Genomic DNA, 21,609 nt, shown 5'->3' on the forward strand with positions numbered 1-21,609 from the left:
AGTTGATAGGAATACAAAGTGTCCATCGATTAGAAGGGCACATTTGCTAAATACTGTAGCAGTGATAGTCTAATCTGTATCTAAAATCTCTTTATCCAGTTCTGTTCATTCAGAGCTCTACAAACAGTATCCACAATTATTCTCTGTTAAATGTGGTGCTATTTATTAGTGATTAAACTGTCTAGGACAAATATCAATACCTGTGAGGTATAAATAATGGATTGTTGCTTTGACAGATTTGCACCCCTAGTGTGTCTATTGATCTGTCCCAGGTGGTGAGATGCTGAGAAACGGAGATCAGCTTTGTAGAACTGACCTCCACGTCTCTGTGTCTCCCAGGACTGTGCTCCTATAATATCGGATTAAAACAGGCTTTTGGAGTAAGAATGTTTAACACTCTCACATCCTAGATCTGCCCCTAAATGATGGCTAAATTTTCCTTTTTTCATCATTTCCTGCTTTATTCACATTTCTGAAAATTACCTATCATATCCTTAACCCATTTGTGGCAAGCTTTTAACTGGGAAAATATTTCAAGTGTTGGTAGAATTTGCTGTGTAGGAATCACTATGCTGCCTGTAAACGTTCACTATCCTATCATCAATTTTTCAAAAGTTATTATTAGAAATTAGAGGGTAAAGCATTTTATTTCATATGCTTTAAAACCTGATCAATTACTTCAAATTACCTACATTATTCAACTCACGTTTCTAAGGAAAGCATGACCACCTGCCTCCTCATCTGCTCTGTCACTGCGTTTAAACTGTGCCATTTACTTCCATTAGGAGGATTAAAAGGTGGAAATCTCCAGGTAACACTAGTTAGAAACCTGATCCTGGGGAGTCAATAGCCTCATTTTTCTTCTCCACTTTTCATTTAAAAAAATACTTATCTAGGGAAAGAGAAACACTTCTCGCTGCTGGTGAATGTATTTCCCCAGGACTTCATTAAACCAAGTAATAGGATTGGTGTTTAAATGATTAAGTAGATATCCAAGCTTTTGCAAAAAGAAAATCTAATTAAGATGGTGCTCATAGAAATCAAGACACTAATAATTAACCAGAATGATTTTGATAGGTCCATGAGAGGTTTATGCAAATGTGAGGCACTATTTTCATCACACGCCTAATGATGCGACGCTTTGGGGAGCACTGGGGTTGTGAGTGTGCCGGATGCTCTGCCTATGTGACGTGTACCAGAGTAACACTATTACTCTGGTTAGTGTTAGAAAACAAGCCATAATTCCTAGAATTTGCTTTGCTGGTGACAGGTTATTTCATCCCAGCAAAAAATTAAAAAGTCATGGTCAAGTGCAGAGCATCTGGGTTGCTCAGTTAATGGGCACTTTGGAGCCTGGCTACAGCATTCTAAACTGTTCCCCATTCACAGCAAGTCTGAAAAATTACACATGGAGCACCAAGTCTGATGAAAATACATTTAAAACAAGCAAGAAAAAAATAGTTTGGGCCCTAAGGATAACTTTCATCATTCCTTTAACCCAGTTGAGTTAAATTATACATATAATGATTTCAAGTATCAACTTATAAAATGTGTGATAAATCAGAAAGCAAACCACCAGCACTTTTTTTTCAGAAAAATGTATTTGCAATTCAAATGTTCATATAAAAAGCATAAATTTTAAAAAGTTTATAGATGTGTTTTTTTAGAAGTGTTATGGGTTTGCCATTCATTGCAATTACATTCCCAAATGTGCAGGGTGGTCCACACTGCACCGGCACAGCCTTTTGTCACACTGACGTCACTCTCATCACGACTTCCCCTGAGCTGTTATCTTCTGACAGGTCTTCATGGGCCCTCATCCGACTGAACAGATGCAGGAGCACGTAGCCACACTGAAACCTGGGGGAGGTTAACTGTGTCGGGTGGACCAAGTTCCTGTTCCGCAGTGCCGTCAGCGGTAACCATAAAGTCCTGCTTGTGGAAGACTCCCCCCGGCTACTTTCTTCGATATCTGTGGCTTTGTCATAATTTAAGACATCCCAGTGTAAGTTAACAGCTCGCCAGCGCTTAAACACTCTGTAAACTGCAGCTCCTTCATGGACAATGAGACCTAAAATTCAAGAAAAAAATAAAGTTAAAAAGACTGATCATAATCAAAAGTCAGGAATGTTATTTTGTATGCAGTTAAGGAATTAAGGATTTAGTCAAATCTGTTACTCATCATTTTTAAAAATATGGTATTCTGACTACTCAAATATTTTGGTTAACAGCAAACATGAACCATATTACATGGGAATAATCAATATTCAACAATTAAGAACCCGCTACCACGCAGAAAGCATAGTTACCATGGATATAATTTACTTGCTCCATTATGGCTCAGGACATATCTTGGGCATTTCATTGTGTTAGGAGAAACATTAGGTTCATTCATTTATTCAACATTTATTTAACATACATTTCTTGAGCCCAACAATGTGCTAAGGGGTTGGTCCCAGCTGGTAACTTAATTTGGGAAGGAGATAAGTACTAAGATTGATACCATCTCCCCAGTTCCTAAAATGATGCTTGACACAAAAGGAAGTAGAATTTAATTTTTTGTTATTTTTACTTTCCTCAACAATTCAACACAAATTTATTAAGTGCCTTTTTAAGAGCTTTACGTATATTATCTAATTTGGTTCTTATCACAGCCTTATGAAGTAATTATAGGCACGTCCCCCATTTCACAAGCAAACACCCCAAGTCCCTGGCACATTTAGAAACTTGCCCAAGAGCAGACAACTAGTTGCAGTAGAGCAGGAATTCAGACCCAGGCAGACCAGGTCCGGGGGCCTTGCTCATTGCTGCTCCACAGTGAATTGGATGATTACACATTTCTGAGATAGCATCTTGGGAAAATAAACTGGGTGATACAAGAACCTCAGAGACCACAAACCAGCAGTCAACGAATCAGATATGGTGCCCTGATACATGGCTTCATGTCCTCTGTCCACCCAAGGTCCTGCCACACCCTGCATTTTTCATACATATCTGTTTTAGCAGGGAGTCCCAAACCTTTTGAATTTGTGAACCCCTCCCAAAAAGGAGTCCTGGGCAGGGGCAGTCCTTCATATAGAAAAGTGAGGAGGGGCTCTCCTCTTTCAGGAGGTTGCAATTCCACTGATCATTGTTGGAGAAGCCAGTGAAGGCTTTTTTTAGTAGAATGCATCAGACGACCACCATTTTTTAACAATAAATTTGAACATGAGTATATCCTCTCCCTCCTGCATTTAGAACCTTGGGTATATGCCCTGGAGATACTCTCATAAATGTGAACAAGGAAGCGTGTTCAAAATGATTGTTTATATATTTGTTTGTGTTTTGGAAAAAATTATCAGCATGATCTCAATGTCAACCCTTAGAAGAACAGAATATACCATATGATCTCACCTTTAACTGGAACATAATCAATAAAAGAAAAAAACAAACAAAATATAACCAGAGACATTGAAATTAAGAACATTGTAACAATAGCCAGAGGGGAGTGGAGAGGGGCTTATGGGGAGAGGGGTCTATAGGAGCTACTGTAAAGGACACAAGGACAAAATCAAGGGGGAGGGTAGAGGCGGGGGAGGGAGGGAGGACTGGCTGGGGTGGGGTGGAGGGATGGGGAGAAAATGCAGACAATTGTAACTGAATAAAAATAAATAAATTAAAAAAAAAAAAAAGAAGCTTGTGGTGTGTGGATCCAAAGGACTTCGGCAATGAAACAGAAGGGAATACAGTCACAGGCACTAACGTGGGTAAACCTGAAAACAACAGTGGAAACCTCAAAGCCACAATGAAAAAAATGAAAGTTTCAGAAATAATTAAAGAAACAACATATTTTTATGAATACAGATTATGATAAATAAACATATAAAACATGCATGAATATAAGAACCATTCAACTCAAAATAGCAGGGAGAGAAAAAATGAAGTGAGATCAGGGAGAGCTTCAATGGCAACTTCCAACTGTATCTCTAATGTCATGTGTTTTTAAGCGGGCGCTGGGGAAATGGATGTTCGACATGTTATTCTGTGTCCTTTTTTGTGTGCCTCAATAATTCATAATTTCAAAAATCACAGACAATGAGGAAAATTGATCGAAGTTGGATTGAGGAATCGACAGGTGAAGCAGGAGAGACAGTAAGGAGGTTACCCACATGAATGTGAGGACTAGAGGGGTGGGAGTAAGGAGAAAACAGAGGAACGAAGTAATGAACTTGTCAGAGGAGAACTGAACAGCAGTTGTAATACAGAGAAGGGGTAAACTGGTGCCCCAAACTTTAAAAGCTGGAGAAATGGTTGGCTGAGAGGATGAGTACAATGAGTAAGAGTTTTGAATGTGTTTTTGCTGGGAGACTACTTCATGGTTTCCTCAGCTAGAGCAACGCCACAGGAGAGAGAGACACCCAGCCCTTGGAACACCGCACCTACGTACTGGCAGAACTGCAGTTTTCCACCGCTCCCTTACCCGGAGATCAACTGTGGGCACATGTGACTTGTCAGCATTCCAAAGACACTGTCACAGGCCACTAAAAACGCATATGGTCTCATAAATAAAAATGTCTTCAATTCAACTATTGTACATCACCAACACAACAAGGAGAAATGGAAATGTCTGTTAATTATAACAATTTCAAATAATTGTTATGATCAATTTCTTTTTCCTAAGGAATATTCGGAGTTGACCCAACCGATGAAAGGATTTGGGGAACAGCCAGAATTAGAAGTCAAAATTACCAGATTTTAATGGATGAGTCTATTATCAGCTTTCTGAAAGCTCAGTCGCCAATCATTTAATTTTTCTGTTTCTATTTTTCCTCCTTAAAATGAAATTGGAATACCTAATCTATACGTTCAGCAGAACTGTATGAAGATAAATTATAATTCATCAACTATAAAGCACTCAGATTTCCTCAGAGATGGTAACTATATAAATACAAGATATTATTATTAATTAAACAATCGATAGTAAATCTATGTGGCGAGGAACATTCATTCGCACTAATCACAAAACCATTACAGCTTGCGACAGGTTCATTGCAGGTAAGTGCCATGGTAGGGGACAGCTTCACCAGGGAAAAGCACTCATTTTGCAGAATCCTATTCTTTTTGTATTGATTTCCTTTGAAAGGCCAGAAATCAGATAATTTGCTAGAGCTTAAAGTCACTTTCCAGGCATACACTCCTGGCAGCCCTCTTCTAAATATATAAATCCACCCAGTGTGCAGAAATAAATCCCACAAGTCTTCATAGAGCACTTTGAACTGAATTTAAAGAGAGATACTTGAAGTTTTCATGAAGACACAGCCTCTTAAATTTCTAGCTCCAAGTGCTGTTTATTAATTGCATTTCAAATTATGAATAATGCTTGGATTGTGTTTTACTCCCCACAAGCTTTCAGAATTACTCCTTGCCCTCTAGAAACTTAAATGTTACTGAAAATCGAGGAACCCCATCCCATCCCCAATGCTGTGCTCTGCAGTGTGCATGTTCCCCTTCCTTCCTCAAACATTCTGGAGTTGTAGCACATGCCTTCTGTATGAGTGGTTAGGGGAAGATAAAACTCCTGTGATTGTTGAAATCCAGAGGTCAGAATTCTCTCAACTCTAGTTCCTGTGTTGAAAAATCCAGCCATTAAAATCTTACTGCTGACCTTTCTTACTGATGATCGGTCTCCTCTAGCTTCCTAACGGAGACGCTCACTCTCTAGCAGCTGCCACTCTCTGAGCAATACAAGTTAAGCCTTAAAAACAACTCATCACCTTGACATTTTAGGTCATAGGACAACAGGCTTAGCTTTACTTTTTCATCTGAGTCACTAAACCTAAAGGGAAAATCAATAATTTCGATACAATGTGAACATTAAATATTTTAGGATACTTGCTACATTATTAATGGCATGGATCTCAACAAGGGAGGGTTCATGGGAATTTGGGATTTTAGGAGTTGAGCTCTGTGTGTGCAGCAGCTTTTTAGCATTTTCTTGCTGTAACATTTAATTGGGGCACCCCTTTACTGAGGTGCACAAGAGCATTTTTGTTAGAGAATAATCTTTAAAAACAAAGCCGGGTTAAATAGTTTCTGGTTTTGTTGAAATAAGAGCAATTTGTTTATGTAGGTAAAATATAACTGAAATTTGGAAGTGGTGTGTTAGTTGAAATTCTTATACAGTAGTAGAAAATGAGCTAATTACCAAAAGAACTCACAGGGCAGGCTATCGGGTACACGTGTTCACACACATGCACGCACATGCTCACACACACCATATGTCCATTACGTCGACACAGACAAGTGGGTGTCAGAACTGGAAGAGACTTCCAAAATTCATAATCAAGTACAAATTCTGATATTAATAACCAAAGCGCTGGTCAAACCATTCCATGTCTCATGTTACCACTCAGCTTTTGTGCCCAAATAAGTTTGGTTATTTTCATAATTTAAAAAACCAGATTTTTATCCAGGATATATTTTCATAGCCAGGCACTGTGCTATGTGCTTTATATGCACAATTTTCACTTCATCTCGACGGCAAATTTACAAGTATGACACTGTTACCAAACAATTTCACGGTTGGGGAAATCGAGACTTACAGAGAACCTGTCCAACATCATGAAGATAAAAGAATCAGAGCTGAGACTAAAACTCAAATTTGTCTACAAACAAACCTTGAGTACTACAGTCCCACTCACGGGAAATGTCGAATGCAAGGCAGCCTCTCCCAGCCACAGAATGATGCCCAACCAGAAGGCCTTCTATCAACTGAATGTCACTCCCTAAAACTCTTGTTGAAGTCCCTAGTCCCCAATGGGATAATATTTGGAGGTGGAACTTCTGGGAGGTAATGAAGGTTACAGGAACTCATCAGGGTGGGGACCTCGTGATGGGATTAATGCCCTTATAAAAACTGCCACGTGAGGACATAACGAGAAAATAGTCATCTGCAAATCAAGATGAGAGCCCTAACCAGTCACTGAGTGGGCCAGCACCTTCTCCCTGGACTCCCCAGCCTCCAGAACTATAAGAAATAAACGTTTGTTGTTTAAGCCACCCAGTCTATGGTATTTTATTTCAGGAGCTTGAAAAAGCTAAGACAGACCTTGCAGATAAACTACTACATCACCTTCATTTAAAATACAAGTAAATTAAGTCCTGGAGACTGTGGTTGGAGCAAAGTTATACAATTAGTTGCCATTTTTAACATCCTTGTGTGTCACTGCCAGAGAAACAGCCAGCCCCTTTCTTCCCTCCCTCATCCCCCACACAAGAGAAAAGGGGTGGGAGCCTCATTTGAAGGCAAAACTATGTGGTCAGAGCTTCATCTGGTACGCTGCACGCACCCTGAACCTTCCAAAGCAGTGCAAGGCCCTGAGGAAACCACAAAGAGACACAGCTAAAGCCCTGCGTGCGGGTCAGTCAAAACCGACCCTTGGGAAAGCTGAAGAGCTTGCGACTCACAACAGATACTTGGCCAGAAAGGGCTCTTGATTGTGAAAATGTTCAAGGTTTCTAGATTCAACTGTACTACTCTCCCTTGCCAAGATTATTTCCTTTCTTTCTTTCTCTCTCTGAAAACTGCACACAACCAAACCTCACAAATGTAGCCCTGTGTCATTCTGAGAAGTCAGTGAGCTGCAGAAGAACAGTGACTCTGGGTTCCATTTGATCCCATTTAAGAATATTTTAGAGTCTGGCTTTTGATGGCTTAATTTTCATCCTTACTTGGAAGACCAGGGTATGCTTAGACCAAAAAGAGTTAACTAAATGAGACTTCAGTTCAAGATACCCTTTGCTGCGATAATCTTTGCTAGAATGTAATAAAATGCACTAATTCTCCTGGCACATTTTCCCAACCTGCCCCAAATTTAAATGCCCAACAGTCATGGAAACTTAGATGTAAGTATAGAGGTGATGACTTTAAAAGTCATTTCTCCATTGTTGAATCTTGTTAATGTAATCTTGAGATAACTGTAAGTCATCACTGCTATGTATACTGAATGTTTTTGGCTGGACTAAACAATGGATGGAGCTTAAAGAAAAAAACAGCAATGCAAAAATATGAAACTTAGATAAAGACGGAAAGCCATACACGTGTCATCACGGAAGTCACTAAGCTCACAAAACAAAGCCATAGTAAATCAATAACTTACAAGGCAAGTGTCTGGTAACTACGATGTCCTGATTATATGTGGGAATTTTTGTGAATGCATATTTCCAAAGTCGCCCATATCAGAACAAAGTAAAGGAAATCCCACATAAAATGCACTTATATCCATAAAAGATGGGTTGATTTTTCTACCGTTGAATACAAACTGTAGATACACATTCACACAACCAGGTTGTTAATGGCAGGCTGCTCGTGAGAGCTTAAAGATTAAACGCTCAACCCTCAAACCAGTGATAACAAAATATCTGCAAAAACCATGACAAGGACAACTTATTCAGAAACACCCCATGACCTGAAAGCCTTTGACACTAGAGGCTGGCTAATTTCCAAATCCTGGTGATCTAATCCACCCGACCCCCCAAGCCCATCACAGTTCACACGAAGAAATGACTGTTGAATAGTAAGGACCCTAAGTGACTGTTTCTCTGAGCACCCACAAAGGAAAACTCATGGTCGCTGTTCTGTGACACTCTGTCCTCCTCTCTGCTCAATGAAACCTGCAGTCATCAGCCTGGATGCAAACAGCACATTAGTGCTGCATCTGCAATGCTGATGACATCACTGACTGGGAATAGAACAAGACGACGCGGCCAAATGCCAGTACGGAGTGCAATCTCTTACTGGCTGGCAGTGAGAGGAGCACGCCCCTTCCCAAAGGTCCTGACACAGGTTGAAGTGCTTCTTGACCACCATCCTTATTTCAGTTAATGACCATCTCCCAAATCAAGCCAGCTGAAACCTGAAAATCACCTAGCCTCCTCTATCCCTCTGCACTAAATTCCGCTAATTCTGTCTTCTTAGCAAATCTGAGATAAAAACATACATTAGAGAATTCCCTGAAAGGAACGTTCCCCTACGTTTGCATGATGAAGTATGAAACATGCTTCAAGATCCAGACGCTCTCATAATTTTTTTCGTCGACTCACTCAAAATTAATCACTCCATCCTACCTTCTACTACTCCACACAAGAAATGCCTGCACTGTTTTACTTATTACCTGTACTGGAACAATTTGTTTATATGCCCGTGACCCTAATCATCTGTGTGCTCTCTGAGGATGGGAACCTTATTCCTATTTCAATGCCTGATACACGGTAGGAATTCAATATATCTTTACTACATGAGAGGAAATGAGAAAGTAGCCAACAGTGGAATTTAAAGGATGATGAGAACTCACAATCTAGTTGTAACTGTTATTCAAACAGAGAGAGATCTCGAGTTTTGTTCTTTGAAGCATCAGGGCAATATCTCGGTACAGAGACAAAGAGATGTACGCTCTAAGTCTGAAGATGAAAAGAGCCCATATTTTATGAGAGTGGATTTGGGGCCACTTGGGTGGGCGACCATGATGGTGCACACACAGACACACACACAGGGTCCAACAGGAGTAGAACAGTCATAAAACTCTCCATGAGGATTTTCGGCCCCAATAAATTATAGCAGCCTCCCCCCACTGTTTTGTTGGCCTGGTCATCAAATGTTTGCCTGCATCTATCAATCATGAGGCCAGTTCGAAAATGATCGTGCCCGGGCCCAAAGCCTAAGAGACAGGTATGGATTCCAGGCAAACAAGGAGAATAAAAAAGATGTTATCCATTCACCTGACCACCTGCTTGCCTAAGAAGCCAATCTCTCAATTAATTATTTCATGAGATAGGAGACTCCTTTCCTTTGATTACTAGCCCTGGAGCATTAACATACCATTGCTATACTCACAGAACAGTCCTCAAAAGCTGCCAACTTTGTTATACATTATAAAATACATGATGTTAATTTTTTCTTTGTAAAAGGATTCAAAGAATTCACTGGAGAGAAGAACTGTTATATCATCTAAGTTTCTACCAAAAAGTGCCTGAGGTAAGAAAACAGAAAAAAACCTATAGATATGATTATTTCAATAAGAGAAATAAAGGAATGTGCCCAATACTTTTATAGATAAAAGAAGACACCCTAGAGTTCTCACAGAACTGGGAGCATGGATTAGAATCTGTTTAGTTTCAGCTGAATGCAATGTCAACCCCACCCTCAATTCATGAACAGGTGAAACACCTTGCTTGTAGCAAAGGGTTAACGTGGTGTGCCACAGGGCTAAGAGGACCAATGCGGTTACTGAATTGCAAAATTAGAAAATGTGGGGTACAACTTAATCCAAACCCTTCATTTAGGGGTACGAGGGCCCTAAGGACCTGAGAAACAACATGGCTTGACAAAGCGTCCGGGGCTGGTTAGTGTCAAGCCCAGAACCAGAGTCAGACGCTCGACGCCAGTTCCAGGGCACTCACTCTGCAAGAACTCAGACTCAGCAGCCATCCTTGGGCAGAGCCAGGCCTCCCTGTGCCTCTTTGACCCAAGGGGTATTATACCGACTATGAAGCAGATAGAATCAAAATCTCTTTTCAGTTAAACCAGAGGCTGGGGTGTAAGTTCTCTGGCCTTTAGCCTCAAGGGTACATCGCAGCATTTGGACAGGAGACGGGAGAAGTACAGTGACCCTCACAATTTATTACAATAAATCCCTCTGCAAGTCTGATGTAACAAAGTACATGGTTTAAAAACTGGTCAAAATCCATCTTCTGTGTTAATTAAACCTTTTGGGATCAGTAATCTACTTGGATATATGTCCATTTGTTTCCCACACTCTAGTATGTGGACCAAAGCCAGTTCTTAGAAGGAAACTATTAGTAGACTTCCTCATGGGAAGTAGAAACAAACACAAGTAATTTCCCCCTTTTTTTCTGCAATGGACAAACTGTCTACTGCAAACTCACAGAACACAATGTTATTAATCTTCAGGGTAAACCATTTGTGCATTGGTTGTTTCATCTTTCAGGGTGAGAATAATATTTTTTTAATCTAAATTTAAATATCTAATAAAAACCTGTTTATCTTTGTGACCTATAATAGGCTATTTCACTTTTCTTGGCCTTGTTTTTCATTTCTCTTAAATCACACAGGCAGTGGGTAACAATTCTGAACAGAAGCTACCATCCAAGCATAAATAACATTTGTAACTCTTCCCATTCATATCTGTCAAGTTTGTTTAACGGCAAACATTAAGGGAATTTTTAAGCTGACTATAAAAAGTGCTCAAACCTCTGTTTCCTTAATATTTTATTGCGTGATCTAGCAACAGAATTCAAGGTTGAAATGTGGTTCCTTATACAAACAATTCTCACTAGGAAATCATTTCACTCGGACCAATGGAAAGAGAGAGATGGCTTTGGTATAGTGCACTAAATATTTTCCATTCTTTTTATTAATGTTTCTGTATGTTTGAGGGTCTATCAATTTAGAATGAGTAAAGACTTCACAAAATAGCTACATTACTTTGGGATTATAGAAAATTTTTTTTCTCCATTTCTAATCTAGAATCAGCTCTTCCATAGCTGAAGTATTTCTTCTTGATGTCCTGCCTCAGGTGTTGAAGGCAGCAACTAAAGAAGTAGTTTCACTTTATTGACTAGGCATTTTGTAAATTAGCCATTCAAGCTCAGCACATAAGAAGCAGTTTTTACCAAACGACAAATAGAATTAACTGACACATACATACACAGGCTCTGGAGCACCAGGGTCTAGATTCCAATCTTGGGCACCTCTTCCAATCTGTGTGACCTCGGGGAAACCTGTTAATGGTGCCTTAGTTTTCCCATCTGAGATGAAAATAATAAAAGTACCTACACTTCATAGGGTTGTGGTGAGGATTAAGTGTGAAAACTGAATTAAAGTGCTTGGAATGTGGCCCAGATCACAAAACATGACCTCGGCTCTCACTGGAGATCCAGCTTTGGGAGCACTTGAAAACATACATGGACCTCATATCTACGATCATCTGTGCTTCCTCATGATGTAAGAGTTTGTCCCCCACTCCCTGTCAGCACACTCAGTCCTCATCCTCTGTATTACACACAAAAGCATCACTTAGAAGAATAATCATGGAACGTTCTCTTCAATAAAAAAAAATGTTGCTGCAAAATAGAACGAAATCAGGAGATCCCCAAAGAGGGGGGTGCCAGTTCTGAAGAATGATCTCGGGTCTGTAGGTCAACAAAGTTGCCTCTTCTTGTCCCGGTTCCCATGGTCTCCTCCTGCCTGCGCACCTCAGAGGCACCAGGTCCCTCCTATGCAAGGCAAATCCCCACCCCCATGTGCTAGGTTCTATCTCTGTGTTCTCAGGGCCATCAAACTGTCCCTTCCCACCCTGGATCTTCAATCTTCTGATTTCTTCTGGGGCTTTCTTCTCCACATTTGCCCATGCCTAAGTCTACCATTAAAACATGGAACCTTTCTCAATTCCATAGCCCCCTCTAGATTCTGTCCTCATTCAGCTGAGGTCTGTGACATATTCTGAGCCCCCTTCTGCCTATCCCTGCCATCCTCAGCCTACTGTAATCTTGTGTCTGTTCATCCAACCCCCATATTGCCAAATCCAGTGAACGCACTGTGGCTTTATTTCACCTACTCTTGACGCGGCATCTGGAACTGTTGGTCACTTGTCCCTCCTCCCTGAAGTTCTTCCTCTCCTCATCTGACCCTACTCTTTTTTGCACTGGTCATGCTTCTCTCTGCCTTCTCTTCGAGTCTCTCTGTTTTCCTCAAACTGCCAATCATCTCACCTAAATCACTTTCCTTTGCCGACACGGGTTTCAACCACCAGATACACCATAAATCTCCAGCTCAAATTTCTATCCTGAGTTCCAGACTCCTAAATCTAGTTGCTTACCAGCCATATCCACCTAGCTTCCCCAGAAAAGAAAATGTTCAAAGGAACTTATCTTTCCTACCAATTAGCCTCTATGAATCACATCACATGGCCCCTCTCTATTACTCCCCCAACTCTGCCCTACTGCCATCAAATCGATCACCTTATCTTCTAACTGACTTCTTTTAATATTCTGATAGTGTAGTAGCTGCCCACCACCAGCCTTAATGCAGGTTTAATCACGACATTATAATATCTTTAACTTCTCTGGCATAGCCCTCTCACCCCCTCCTCTTCAATGTCCCCTGGTATCAAGGCCCTTTCTTCAACATTGAGCTGATCAGTCTTATACAGCAAACCACCCCAGGGGCCCCTGAACTCTCACACTCCCAAGCTCCATCACAAAAGCCCTCTAGCTAATCAAGACTTATTCCCTCATTGCTACTTGTCAAAAACCGTCTTTTTGTCTTACCACACAAAATTACATGAATCCTTAAAAATATTACATGTTTTCATGGGTTGACAAGCCCAAGCAGATGCCTGTCTCTGGACCCCTCTGTTGATCTCCTTTAAAAGTTAGCTGAAGACTTCTTCCTTTCCATAGACTTTGCTGACCCTGTGTGGTTAGCCTTCTCCCATCTGCTCCCACATGTATTTCCCTCCTCGAAATTTGCAAGTTGTAATTGAATTGCTTACTTCCCTCTCCCTCTCCAGCAGCTGCAGAGCAGGGGGCATGTTATGTTCCAGGGCTAGACAACCATTTCTGCAAAGGGCCAGATACTAAGGATTTTAGGTGATGTGACATTATGGTCTCTCAAAGGTTCCAACTACTCACTGACAATACATGAATGGATATGTCTGTATTCCAATAAAACTTTATTTATGGGCACTAAAATTTAAATTTGATATAATTTTCATATATCATAAAATATTATTCTTTTGAAGTTTTTCAACTATTTCAATATATAAAAACATTCTTAGATCATGGCCTGTACAAGAACATCCCTGTGCTATTTATACCTCTACTCCGCACTCCAGGCTTTGGACACAGTAAATAGTCAGTCAATGACTGACAATCTCTTTGGCTAAACTGTCCCAACTGAGAGAGATGGCTCAAAGAGAAACACTATGTCTTATGGAGGAGATGGAAGTCCACAGTAACAATATATTTGGTCAGCTGCTCTGCTAATTATGCCAATATTTCTCCAAAAGAACTTGAACTTTACAAGGTCAAATGAAAGAAAGGTGGATTAGGTTTTATCTCCAGAGGAGGCCAGAGGAGTTAATTAGTTTTGAGAGACCATGAAGGGCAAGTAGCAAAACGAATTCCTTTCTATTTTATTTCCTGGGTTTTTTTTTTTTAAGGCAGCAGTATCACTAATAACTAACTATGATAATAATCTTTAGAGAAATTGGTAAACATTAGCATGACTAAGGCATACAAAAGCCTGTAATTTGTACCTCCAGAGTAAAGAGATAAGAACAGCCTACTTTTTAAAAAGGATAAAAATTTGTTTCATCTCTAAGAATTTTGAATTACACAGGGCCACTCTGCCTCTCCCTCCACAGGGCCTAATCAGGATGAGCTCAGAAACTAGAAACGCAAAGGACGGGAGGTGGGGGCTGGTGTTGGAGAACACCCTCCCGCTTGCCCTGCGTCAGGATCTTTTCATAAATGCAGTGGTGGCGTTTCCTGGGGCAAGAAGCACACTAAAATATTCTGAAATCAGGAAATATGATCTCTGCTTGTAAAGGAATTCTACTCCGAGAAATCCTTCCAAACAAGCTAGCAGAGCGTTCAACTCTGGTAACGGTCCTGGCTGCAGGGGGTACAGATCCTGCCAGGGTGGCCAACCTCACAACCCAGTCCTTGGTCCGGGCGGAACTTGGAAGGGAAACCTAGAGGGTCTCAGGCCAGAGTGGAAGAAGGTTTCTGTCCACCCTGCACTAACTAGCAGCTGTGCAAAGGTCTCCTAGGCAGCCAAATGGCTGCACTGAGTGGTTTAGGTCCCTGATCAACTTAGAGATCAGGAAGCGGGGCAGGGGTGGCTGGCAGTCTATGCCAGGAGGAAAATTGTGATACGAAGATGCAACAAGGAAATACTGGGAGAATCAACTTTTCTGGTTACTTTACCAGTGTTGGAGTTAGCTTGTTTGTTTCACATGCCTAAAATCCAGGCAGACTTATCCAGGTTAGTAGCTTCCCATGAACTTCAGAATGAAACAAGGGCAAGACCTTTGGCAATGTACCCTCCTCCTAAACTGCAATGCAAAATGCCAACCTCCCACTTAGGCAGCTCTCTGCATCCCCCCCTGGGGCTGAATGCTGACCTACTGACATTCAAAGCTGTTTTCGTGAGCGATCTCAGGCTCAGATCCCAGACTTGGTGGTAGTGGTGGTGGTTACTGTGGTGGGTGGAAGTGGTGTGATAGAAATTTGGATCTGGGCTTCCAATGTTTTGTGATAAAAAAAAATCTACACAGATTTGAAGTCTTAAAATCAAACTTGCTGACAATTTGGAATGGGGTGAGGCAGGTGTGGGGACATAGGCCGCTGACAGCTATTGTCTCCGCTCCCCACACGGAAAGTACTTTCAATGTGGAGATGGCCTATGTCCAATCACACTGGATGCTGGGGTCCTGCTAGGGAAGGCTAGGGAAGAGCTTACTCCATCGGACATCCGCAAACCCTCTGTGCAGGACAGTGCCTGGGCGGGCCCTGAACAGTGTGGTCCGCATGGTGTTCTCTGGTACATTTACATATTCACTTGCATCTACTTGATAATTTTATATTTTATACACACAACTTTATATTTATCTATAAATATTTTGCAGCTTAAAAAATGCTCTCTCTAAGAATGACCCAAGGGCTGTACTTTCTGGCAACTTTGCCCACCATTGCTCTCTCAAGCACCTTCTTCTACGTGGTTGATGACCCTGTGTGGTTACATAGGAGCGGAGGCTCTTCTGCGCTCTCCAGCCAACTCACTTTTTTCTGTTCTGCATTATAGCATTTCAACTCCAATGCTAATTGCTTTCAAACCCTTTCAGTAAATATGTTTTTAATTTAAAGTATTGTCAATTTCTGAGTCATGCTGATTGAGGAGTGCCAGAGAGCATGGAAAATCTTAAAGAGGAGAGAGTCTAAAATCATTTATATTTTGCTTGGAATGCATTAGAATCTTTTTTCTTTCATTGATTTACTCCTTTAATTATGCTTTGCTTAAGCTAATTGCTGTGTACTTGCTGAGAGGGAGCCACAGGAAGGAAGATGACCTAAAAGCTCCACTTTAGAAGGAAACAACGCGGACATTAACTAGACGGAGGACTGGTCATTCTCAATGGCAAGCCCTCATCTGTGGTAAGACTTTGCTACCCTAAAATCCTTTGTCAAACTTCCTCACCTTTCCTCATTACTATCAAAGAATTATCAAATGTGCATTTTGAACTTGACCTCAGTAAGATGCTAAGGAATGTAGTACTTTTAGTCGCATTGCCTGGAGGGGAAAAAATAGCAAAGTGAAGCAATAACAAAAGCAAGAGAGAAATATTACCTTGGCTCTTACAGATGTAAACATACGTCTGATATCATCAGTCTAAAACTATACGAATATGTTGTGTTTATTTACTGTTCTGAAGTTCTGTAATTAAATGTGAATACAAGTTACCAACTGGGAACTCCAAATAGTTTTCCTATGTGTACAAGTTTTTTAGTTGCTTTACATAGATATATTACCAACTATGAAAAAACAGAGTTTCAAAAGAGCTATAATAATATTGATAAAAGTTGCAGGAATTTTAAAAAATTTTATTTTAGATTCAAAATATAGGAAAATATTTTGGAGGGTATGGCATTTCTGCAGAGAAGCACTTTTTTTTGAGGTATGGACTATAATTGACACAGTAAAGAGAAGACACTTTGATCTGATCCTCATTCTAATACATCTCAGGTTATTTTTAAAATTCCTTAATCTCTGCAGCTTTCAAAAGCAAGAAAGCATAAACAATCCTATCATACTTTATTTCATTATTTCAAGAGAGCACCGCAATAATGCTCTGGGTTTTGGTGCCTGATGGGAAGACTGTATGTGTGTGTGTCTCCCCCGTTCTGCATGCTTGTGCTTTAATTTGAGAACTAGAAAAATGCTGAAAACAAGCAATAACAGAATCAGTGCTTTGGCCACTGAGCCTAGTGACCAACAGAAGCAATTTTTCTTAAAGCAATTTCAGGGAGCACTTTCTACACGAAAAAAAAAAAGGGACAGACTGAGGAATGAAGTCCCCTCACTGTCAACAGTATAATAGAAAAAACTGGCCCCTGAGCTCCTAAACGTGTGGGGAAGGCAGGGTCTTTGAGGGGCGGTGATCTTTGATTTCGATCACCCCTGCTGCATTTCATTTTTCAGAAAGAGGGAGTGGAGTGCTCACAACACAGATCATCAGTCTCTGTCCCTGCACATCAGGTCCCTTGCATCCTAAAAGACACCAGAGAGCACAAGCTGCAGGTTTGCATGGCCCAGTGTGGCCACCCTTACATTCTTAGATAAAATTGCCTCACAGGCTTAAAAAGTTATAGAATGGATTTCTAAAAAACCACTGCAATGGTGTTAAATACAGTTCCAATTACCAGCTACAATATCAAAAAATGATATCCATGCTTGTCAAGGTGTGGGAAAACTGAAACTCTTGTAGTAGTGGGAGGTAGAAGAAGATACAAATTGTTAAAACCTTTTTAGGGTACAAAATGTTACCATGTGCTTATTACTCAAACCAGACTTTCCACTTCTTGGAACCTGGCCTAGAGAAATACATAAAAGGATGTCCTCTGCAGCCTCGTTCCTAATGGCAAAAATATCCATCAACACAAGAAAGTTTAAGTAAATCGTATACATCTGTTCCAACGCGCAAAGAGCTCGAGATCATATTGTCGAATGAAGACAACTATTTGCATGAAAAATAAAACACGGAGATGTCTCGGTACCCGTGCACATGTTACCCTAACGAGAACGATCTGGAGGAGATGCATCCGAATGTCGAGAGCGGGTGTTTCTTCCAATGGAGTGACGTAACAGAGCAAAGTGAGTAAAACAGTCCTTTTAAAACTTTATGTATTTCATAATTATAAATACAAAGGTGTTTTTTACATTTGAATATGTATATACTTATGAGGCAATTAAGAAATTTTTTAAAAGAACACAAATAATCCAAGCTTTTATATTTTGTAACCTTAATTAGTTCCTTCCCTTAGTATCTCAGGGAAGATCAAACCATTTTCCGGACATGGATTTGATACCACTTTATAGTGTTAATGAGATTAGGTATAAGCACTGCGAACTCCATTTTGGGAATTCCACTAAAAAATAGGGTTTTAGTTTTAGTTTGTTGCTTCTGCAAGAAACTAAAATCACCTCTATTCTGCTAGACACTAAATGACTTGGTAACTGCCCTCCCTTTTTAGATGAGAGTGAATCAAATGACTCCCTGTCTTTATGGCCATCTTAGTCCCGGAATCTTTTAGTCATTAATAAACGTGTTCTTCTTATGGCCCAAACTTGCCTTGAATCACATCACCAATGGAACTAAGAGCCTTCTATTTTCTCGATGAGCAAAGTACAGAGTTAGGAACCAGATGCTGTGCCCAGTGCCATCGGACATGCACTTGTTCTTCATTTCTGAGTTTGCTAACCTTCCTTTGTCCACTATGCAAATCTTCCTAGGAGGGAGCCTACCTGGGTCTACTTTGGTTATTACTTCTCCCTAAATTACTGCCCCTGGGCTACAACGTCTGGGTGGTTTAAATCCTTTACATTAGTTTTCCTGGTGCAAAAAAATAGTCTGAATGCCATCTATTTACATATTTAAAAGATCTTCCCTAATATAAGTGTTTTATCTCTTTATATATACCTCCATTTCCTTAAAACATGTCTTCCTCTTATGGCTCTCTGTCTACCTCTTGACCACCACCCTCTCACCGGTAGTACCCTTCCTTCTCTTCATCCTCTTCAACTCATTTTCACTTTATTCATCTCTCGTAGAACAGTTCCTTTACTACTGAGGAAACCCAACCTATTTATATAGACATGGCGAAACTTGTTAATCAAACCCTTACGCATTTGCCATTCGATCATCTAGAAATCTGTCCAATATGGTAGCCACTAGCCACATGTGGCTATTTAAGATAAATTTAAATTAATTTAAATAAAATTAGCTTAATACTCAGTTTCTGTTTCTCACTAACCACATGTCAAGTGCTCAACAGCCAAGTGTAGCCAGTGTCTATGGTGCTGGACAGCCCAGATACACAATGTTTACATCACTGCAGAAGGTGCTATTGGACGGTCCTGATTTTGGTCCTGTTTCAACTCTAATAATACCCAGACCCTTGAGAAAATTCAAAAGTTTAACAGCAGGAAAAAAAATGAGGGCATAGGTAAACACAACCTGCCTTCTCAGGCAGCCACATCAAAATTACAACTAAAATACAGAACCATCACTCAGAGCCATCAGAAATCAAGTTGAATGGAAGTCTGACAACTATGGGATTAAAGGAACTGCATCCATCCAGACTGGTGGAAGGGGTGGAGACATGGAACAGGCTGGTCTCACATCCACATGTGGTGGATAAAAATTTGGGAGGGATATCTCAGGAGCAAGGAATCTCAGCTCCACACCAGGATCCCACCTAAGGATTCTAGTGCCAGGATGATAAGTCCCCATAACTTCTGGCTGCAAAAACCAATGGGGATTGAGTCAGTAAAAGAAACTTCTGGAGTCCCAGGCAGCTCCTCTTAAAGAACCCACACACAGACTTACTCAGATTCACTCCACATGAACTCCAGCACTGGGGTAGCGCCTCAAAAGGCACCAGTGGCATACAGGGAGGAACTGAAGTGTCTGACATTAAGGAGGGAGGGACAGTTTTCTCCCACACAGAAAGTCAGGCAGAGGCCATTATCCCTGTTCTGAGCCCTTCCCCCAGAGAGCCACAGAGCCACAGCACTGTCAGGCTGTTGTCAGATCTGAGGCTCCATCAACCTAGCTAACAAGGTTTACCCCATCTTAGAGATCCCCTGAAACTCTGTCCCTCCCAACTTACAGGCCCAAACTGTTAACTGTGACTTTTCCATATGAATGACTTGTCTTGGCTCATGCTTTGTCACTTCCTAAATCTTATCAAACAGGCAACAGCCACCTCAGTAAACCTCCAGTCCCTGCACCTCTTGCTAGGTGGCCCCAGGCCCAGCACTAGCAGCAGCTAGCCTAGATTCACAGCTTGGCTTCACCTGGGAATCTCCAAGCCCAGCACAAGTAGCAGCCATCTCAGACTGCTTTATAGCTCAGGCAGGTGGCCTTAGGCAGAACACAGGTAGGGGCTGACCGTGGGCTGCACTCCCAAGGAAACCCCAGGGCCTGTGCACCCAGTGGACAGCTGAAGACCATGCTGGAGTACCAATACCCTGCCCATGCACAGCTGATCCTCCATGGAGTGGGGAGGTTGGTGGTCAGTGGTCACAGTCAGTCCCTGCAGCTGACTGGCATGGGCAAATCCTTCCCATTGACCTGCCAACAGCAATCAAGGCTCAACTACAAGAAGAAGGTGTACCCACACAAAGGGTGCACCTTGTGTACCCAACTTAGGTGGTAAGGGAGGCTGTGCCACTGGACCCTACAGGACACCTACTATGCTAGGTCACACTATCAAAACAGGGAGTCATAGCAGCTCTACCTAATACATAGAAGCAAACACAGGGAGGCTGCCAAAATAAGGAGAAAAGGAAACATGGTCCAAATGAAAGAACAGATGAAAACTCCAGAAAAAGAGCTAAATGAAATGGAGAGAAGCAATCTATCAGATGCAAAGTTGAAAACACTGGCTATAAGGATGCTCAAGGAACTTAATGAGGACCTCAACAGCATAAAAAAGATCCAGTCAGAAACAAAGGTACAGTAATTGAAATAAAGAACAATTTATAGGGAAACAATAGTAAAATGGATGAAGCCAAGAATCAAATCAATGATTTGGAACATAAGGAACAAAAAAACAACCAATCAGAAAGAATCCCCCAAAATGAGGATAGTGTAAACAGCCTCTGGGACAACTTCAAGAGTTCCCAAGTTCAACAAGTATAAACATTCACATCATAGGACTACCAGATGGAGAAGAGAAAGAACAGTAAATTGGAAATCTGTTTAAAAATGAAAGAACACTTCCCTAATCTGGTGAAGTAAATAGACATGGACCTCCAGGAATCACAGACAGTCCCAAACAAGATGGATGCATAGAGGCCCACTCCAAGATACATCATAATTAAAATGCCAAGTTTAAAGATAAAGAGAGAATCTTAAATGCAGCAGGAGAAAAGGAGTTAGTTACCTACAGGGGAGATCCCATAAGGCTGTCAGCTGATTTCTCAAAAGAAACTTTGCAGGCTAGAAGGGATTGGCAAGAAATATTCAAAGTCATGAAAAGCAGGGACCTACAGCCAAGATTGTTCTACCCAGCAAAGCTATCACTTAGAATCGAAGGACAGATAAAAAGCTTCCCAGACAAGAAAAAACTAAAGGAGTTCATCATCACCAAACCATTATTATATGACACGTTAAAGGGACTTATTTAAGAAAAAGAAGATCAAAACTATGAACAATAAAATGGCAATAAATATATACCTATCAACAATTGAATCTAAAAAACAAACTGAACAAACAAGAAGACAGAGACAGAATCGTGGATATGGAGAGTGTTTTGATGGTTGCC

At 40.9% G+C, this 21,609-nt stretch overlaps 1 protein-coding gene across 1 annotated transcript in view; it reads right to left on the reverse strand.

The window, feature by feature from the left end:
• Positions 1–1,425: 1,425 nt before the first annotated feature.
• MARCHF11 (membrane associated ring-CH-type finger 11) overlaps positions 1,426–21,609 on the reverse strand; it is an 88,043-nt gene continuing 67,859 nt past the window's right edge. Inside the window, exon 4 of the mRNA XM_053926315.1 lies at positions 1,426–2,071. Coding sequence (XP_053782290.1) covers positions 1,749–2,071 — 323 coding nt within the window. The 3' untranslated portion in view covers positions 1,426–1,748. The remainder of the gene's footprint in view (positions 2,072–21,609) is intronic.

Source organism: Desmodus rotundus, chromosome 1, assembly GCF_022682495.2.
Source record: "Desmodus rotundus isolate HL8 chromosome 1, HLdesRot8A.1, whole genome shotgun sequence".
NCBI lineage: Eukaryota > Metazoa > Chordata > Mammalia > Chiroptera > Phyllostomidae > Desmodus > Desmodus rotundus.